At 42.4% G+C, this 7,098-nt stretch overlaps 1 protein-coding gene across 1 annotated transcript; it reads right to left on the bottom strand.

Annotated features, from left to right (window-relative positions):
• LOC311041759 (ubiquitin-conjugating enzyme E2 2-like) lies at positions 1 to 459 on the bottom strand (the record flags this gene model as incomplete). Its single annotated transcript, XM_084052246.1, has 1 exon — positions 1 to 459. One exon carries the CDS (start codon positions 457 to 459, stop codon positions 1 to 3), a length of 459 nt encoding a protein of 152 aa, XP_083908372.1.
• Positions 460 to 7,098: the final 6,639 nt, after the last annotated feature.

Raw genomic sequence — 7,098 nt, forward strand, 5'->3', positions numbered from 1 at the left:
CTATGTAGAACCAGTGTTGCAACCGTACTTTTGAGTCCATTCTCTGGCTAATGTATCGAACCTCTCTTTGTCAGTTCTATAGATGTGAGCGATGTCTGGGACAAGAGGGTCTTCTGGGTTTGGATCACATAGCAAAGAGCAAATGGATAACAACACTTTTGACACTGTAAGTGCAGGTGACCACTTTGAGTTTAAGATGTCAAGGCAGATTCTGCCACTGCTGCTTATGTTTGGGTGATAGATTCTTGATTTGAATTCCACCTTTGGTGGTTTAAAGGGATAGTCAGAGGGGAAGTGGATATCAAGGACAAACAGCCCTCCTTGATACGGGCTGTCATTCGGTCCCACGATGGTAGCCTGCCAGTGAAATAAGTCCTCGCCGACTGGACCAGCTGTACACTGAGCTGGTGGGTCCATTCCCAAGTCAAATAACTCCTTCTGTATTCTTTTTGAAGCCATGTCAAACCCTGTTGAATAGTATATTTATCTGTAGTGAGAGGTTGGACAGCTGTCAGAGATGGCTACACTTCACTTGTTTGATTCAGGTCAGTGTTGTTTTCAGCGACTTCTCCGTGAACTCTGTTCGCAGTCTGACAGCTGTACTGGCTGTGACCTATCTTATAAGGACCAAATTCATCAACAACCGAGACGTCACCTTGTGGCGTCACAAAGGGCAAGTTGTGACACGTGCAAGGTGCAGCCTAAATCTGCCTGTGTGGCTGTTCCTCGATATGCCCAAATATGGAGCTCACTGATGTCATAGTACTGACTGGCCTCCTCTGACACGGCTACTGATGTCACAGACATCACCAGGTACTTTGTGACTTCATAATTTCAGATTCACCATCCAGCCGTCCCTCCATATTTGGGCAAGACTGACGGTGACCGGTGTGGCCGGGATTGTCCCAGTTTCAATCTGGGTGTCCCGACAAATATCTTTAAAAAAATATTATGTCCTGGTTTTCACCACAATCCTACTATAAACTGACCATGATACTGACCATGATACTGACATGATACCGACCATGATACCGACCATGATACCGGACATAATACTGACCATGATACTGACATGATACCGACCATGATACTGACATGATACTGACCATGATACTGACATGATACCGACCATGATACTGACATAATACTGACCATGATACTGACATGATACCGACCATGATACTGACATGATACCGACCATGATACTGACCATGATACTGACATAATACTGACAGTGACCATGATACTGACATGATACCGACCATGATACTGACATGATACCGACCATGATACTGACATGATACCGACCATGATACTGACATGATACTGACCATGATACCAACCATGATACTGACCATGATACTGACATGATACCGAACATGATACCGACCATGATACTGACATGATACCGACCATGGGTCTGTAACTCTGAGAGTGTACAATTGAAACAATGTTTTTTTATATTTGGGACCTCAATCTATTCTAAACTGTAACATTTTCAGTGTTAATTTAACTCTGAGAGTGTACAAAGGGAACCAAATGGACCCCTAACGCTATAGGAACCCACCATGTTTGTCCATATGATGACAACATGTCACACTACTTTTCAATATGTTCAGTGTCCAAAGACGTGTATGTAATAGCCTGGTCTACTCTGGTTGCACTGTAAGGATATAATGACAGTCCTTTATTATAACCCTTCCCCCATTGCCCCGTGCCTTTTCATACATGGGGACAATGTACGAGGAAAAGACACGAGGTAGGGCATGTGTGCAGGCAGGCATTGTGCTCTACTGAGCGCACCTTTCTAGATGTCTGTTTCAAAACTAACAGAATATTACCATGTGCTGAACGTGGTAATGAACAAGGTAAATTAATAAAAACAAGAACAATGTGCTCCTCGGAGCACAGGTCTCCGCCAGGCCAGGTAGCTTATTGTGGGCCAGCAAAGTTGAAAAAGAAAAGAAACGCAACATGGTGGAAAACTTGTCCGGTGGAAATATGCCGTGGCTTATTTAGGGAGGTGCGTAATAATCCAAGGAATCCAATGGAAAAATATATTTTATTATCATATGACCTATGACTCAAGAGCTAGGCTATTGGACAAAACGTTAATCTGCCGGTTTTAGCGCTACGGTTTTAGAGGCCGATTTGAAAAACATAGGGTGGCATTTCCTCCGTGGCCTAGTGGGAATGTGCGTGCAAAGTTTCACAGCAATCGAACGCTGTGTTCATGATTTGAGGTATTTTATTCAAAACGGCCACTCCTGCAAACTTTGAAAGCCAATCCTAGCCAATCAGGATGGAATGTGAAAAATTGGACAGATCCGTCTTGATCGCATGACTATAGAGATATGTGTACCGATTTGCATGATGTTTGGACAAAATCTGTAGGAGAAATTTGGGGCGGAGGTTCTTCCTTGGCCTACTGGAAGTGTGAGTTCAAAGCTTCTCACCGATATGTCCAGCGGTTATCATTGTTTATTGTTATCCAATTATTTGCGGTTTCAACCATATACTAACCTATCTAATATTGGAATTACTAGACCTGTGCCCGTCGGGCTCCCGCCTACTCGGGAATGATGCAAGTGAAATGCATGCCCCACCCTGTTATGCAATACCCATTATACACGTCAGAGTACCCGCTGTAACCGTCTGTCTGTCTGTGACCCTTTTATGCCCATATATGGAGATCTCTGTATCTGTCTGTCTGCCAGTGTCATTTTATGCCCATATATAGAGATCTCTATACCTGTCTGTCCTTGTCCCTTTTGAGCGCATGGGGATCATGTTCTCAGTTATATGACCATATATGGGATAAGGATAATTCCTTTTAACAGGTCGTTCATGAAAGTCCTTGCGGGCAAGGACTTTCTTTATATGGGTATATATGGGTATACCCATATATGGGCATAAGGGGATCGGCGGTTCTGGAGAGTCCTTGTATAGTGGTAAACATCTGTAGAATGTGTGGAGAATGTCTGAAGAGTGCACACTGACTGTGGAAAGTGGACTGACTAAGTAATCAAATGGCAGGTATGGGGGATTTGCCAAATTAAGCTTGGGCTGCAGGGGTTGCCATGGCAATCAATTGGCTCATTTGGGCCACGGCCAGAGCCTTTTCTGGCGATTCTGGACAACCGCCTATCCGGCAGACTCGAATTTGAAGTTGTTTTTTGAAAACCTTATGCCCATATCTAACACCATGCCAAAAATCTAAAACTTGTCACCAAGTGAACAATCTTGATGATTTTTGAGGCTACTGCCTTTTCTCCCCCATAGATGATTCTAATTACTTACTAATAGTATTTAGATGCAACATAAAGATGATCCAAAAGGTAAACTTGAATCAGGGACCTTTTGTTTCTAGGACACACACTGCCTTATTTCCAGCACCACAGAGACTTAACTTAGAAATAGTTTGTGACAATTACTTACTTACTCACTAGGATTTAGATGTGAAAATGTTCAAAATAGTAGATTCAAACCAGGGACCTTTTGAGTTTATAAAACGCTGACATATCTTTCATGATATAGAAGCATGCAAGATGTTAAGAATATTTGAAGACTGATTTTAGAAGTAGAGTGAAAAAGTTCCAAAAGACAGATTTGAACCAACATCAACCTTGTGTTTATAAAACAGCAATGATGAATCTCCTGCACCACAGAGGCATGAAAACTGTTGTAACAATGAAATACTTAGCTCCATAGGATTTAGATATAGACCTATAGATATGCATTATTTATACATTTATATACATTCGGCCGTCCGGTCTGGCAGAGACAATAAATAAATAAAATGCATATCTTGCTACAAGTCACTAGCATCTATAGCTCAAGCGTAGCCTCCATTACAGGACAGTCAAGTAACAAGTGGCACCGGCACAAGCTAGCACCAGGACACAGTCAGCGGGCATTGCAAGACTTTTAGGCTTTCCTCCAACAAGGTAGGAAATTAAGCTCATTCCTGAGTGCTCGGATTCCTTCGGTATTTGCACTAGACGTGTGGAAATTGCATGCGCAGCTATATTGGGGATAAATCAGGTGAACGCACAATTTGAAAAATGACCCTAAGATCGAGGTAAAGATGGAATCCAAGTACATTTCTGTAATTGAGGCTCCAGGGCTCGGCAGGGATATGGGGATCTGAGCAGCCGGCAGACCCTGCACCACCACACACTCACTCAACTTTCTGCCCAGAGGCATGCTGGGAATTGTGAAGTGAGTGATTCAGCGGGAAAAGTGGTAGAGGACCAAGCACTTTATCTCTCTGATTATTCTTTCTCCCCTATGTGTCTTTCTCTCTCTGTCTCTGTGCCCACACTGGTCTGTGCACACACTGTGGAACATACATAAGCAGCACCGCTGTTGGCTACTTCTACCCAGTGTGTCACGTTTATCATCATGAAGTTAGAAGCTTACGCCTGTGGCACGGAGTCATTTCAGCTTCCAAAATGATCGAGAAAGGCTTCTCTCTCACAGTCTGGCCTTCCTGCCATATAATAATAATAATAAGTACTAAGCACTCAAAGTCACTTAACCCATTAAATTCGGGAACGCATCTCTGTCATTTTAGATTTCTTTAGCTATTAAAAAATAGCAGATCGACAGCTATTTTTGAAAAATTGTCTTTGCAAATCATTGAAATATTTTATTCCAGGGACCCCCAGAAGCAAAGATTTGAGTTACAAATGTTCGCTTAAAAATATATATATTACATTTTTTTGCACAAATTTCACGAATTTTCAAAACACGCAGATCTACAAGCTCATAGAGCTATGAGCTTGTATATCTGCTATTTTTGAATAGCCAAAGAAATCTAAAATGACATAAAGATGCGTTCCCGGATTGAATGGGTTAAAGGGGAATTTTGCCCCACAATTTTCTTACCTTTTCTATGATGTTATGATATCCTATAGGATGAATGGTACAGTATCAAAATGTCATAACTCCATCCCAAGTCCGCCACAGCTTAAAACACGTGGCAATAGGCCTTGCGCTAGATCGCGTATTTTAATAGCTTTTTTTTTTTTTTGTGAGATCTGACGTTCATAGTGACAGAACACTATGCAACATGATTGTCTTGAACGCGTCCCACCGGAAATCTCGCTAGACGAGATTGAAATCTCGAGATTTCAATCTCTCACAAAATTCTCCTTTAACATAAGAAATCAAAATAAACGTTATTAGGTCAAACATTTTTGATTGTGTCTAAAAAAATGCATTTTTTAAATCCTTTGTGGCAGGGACGCAGAGAGCGTTTTACATGTGTTTTTTTTTACCGGGTTTATCACTTTTTTGGGTGTTAATTTGGTACAAAAATGTCAGAGGTTTCTTCTTCTTCTTTTTTCTTCATCCCAAAAGTGGGGGGGGGGGGATATCCCTCACCCCAATGGAACTGAGTATGTCCAAACCCCCTCGACCCCTTCTCTGCGTCCCTGCTTTGTGGAGATTTCCAGAAGGTTGGCCTCATCAGACCTGAGGGAGAGGGAGGGGGAGGGTGGTACATGGTAGGTTGTTGAGGACCTTGTAGATGGTGAGGAGTCTTTAATGCTGGTTGTTTGTTTGACCCAGAGCCAGTGAAGGTCTTGGAGGACTGGTGTGATGTGGCATATATAAGGCGTATAGGGTGCTGGGCCACGCAAAAGTGGTACTTGATTCTGTTGATCCACTCAGCGCTGTTGGTAAATATTGAGAGCACGAGTTTCCCATGAGATGGAAGAATACTGATTTCCCTTTATGTCAGCGGAAAACTGGTTATATATGCCGCTCAATAAATGCTTTCAAGAAATCCTGCTACAGGCTTTTTTTTATTCAACTTAACACTCACTCGAGAGCTCAAACCCCCCCACTTGGCTGTTCTCCCTCTGTGCCAGCAATGCAAGGACGGTCCCTAATGAAATCACACTGTAGTGTTTGACCTGTGGAGGTCAATAGTTTGAAACTGAAGTGTGTATAAGTGCAGCTCACTTCATGTCCCAAGCAAGCACAACATGCAATGCAAGGAGCAGTTACTGCTATAAATAGCGCAGAGTGCATGAAAGACACCTTGGCCACTATTAGACGTTGCAGCAAACATAGCCCTCACTCACAGGCTCTGGCCTTGTCATACATTATGTGCTTGAGCAGGTTGTAAACACACTTTGGCCAAATTGGATGTGTGTGTTGGCAAGTGCACACATGTACGCGCACACACACACACGCACGCACGCACGCACGCACGCACGCACGCACGCACGCACGCACGCACACACACACACACACACACACACACACACACACACACACACACACACACACACTAGGGCTTTCACGACTAGAGATTTTTACAGGTCGACTAATTTGACCCAGTGGTAGTCGACTAGTCGACTAGTCGAAATTTAAATAAATTAAAAAAAATTACAAAAAAAATAAAATATATATATATATATATATATATATATATATATATATATTTTTTGGGTGGCACTGTTTTAATACCATCCTACTACTATATTACTATTATTATTATCCTCCTGCCCTTATTTTTATGGCGTTTTAAGGGAAGCGCTTCTGGCACAGCAGCACAGCACCACAGCAGCGTCTCCAAGGATCCCCATTGACCAATAATAGGCTTTTATTGGGCATGCTTTTGACCCCCTTTTGATAAAAAATAAAGTCAGGAGGATAATAATAATAGTAAGATGGGCCATTACTATAGCATTAAAAATTAAATAAAAAAAAAAAAAAAGTTTTTTTTTTTTTTTCTTCAACTATTCGACTAGTACCAACAAGGTCGACTAGTGGTTATACTAGTCGACTAGTCGACTAGTCGACTAGTTGGTGAAAGCCCTAACACACACACACACACACACACACACACACACACACACACACACACACACACACACACACACACACACACACACACACACACACACACACACACACACACACACACACACACACACACACACAGCACAACACCTCTATTATAAACTCCTCTTCACCTACAAATCCCTCCATAACGGGCCCCTTCAGTGGCATTGCTGGCCACGGCACCCTAGGCGAGATCACCAACCGGCATGTCATGTCAATGACATGGTCAGTATCCTGTCA

The sequence above is a fragment of the Gymnoscopelus microlampas genome, assembly GCF_963454915.1.
Source record: "Gymnoscopelus microlampas genome assembly, chromosome: 3".
In the NCBI taxonomy this organism is placed as follows: Eukaryota; Metazoa; Chordata; class Actinopteri; order Myctophiformes; family Myctophidae; genus Gymnoscopelus; species Gymnoscopelus microlampas.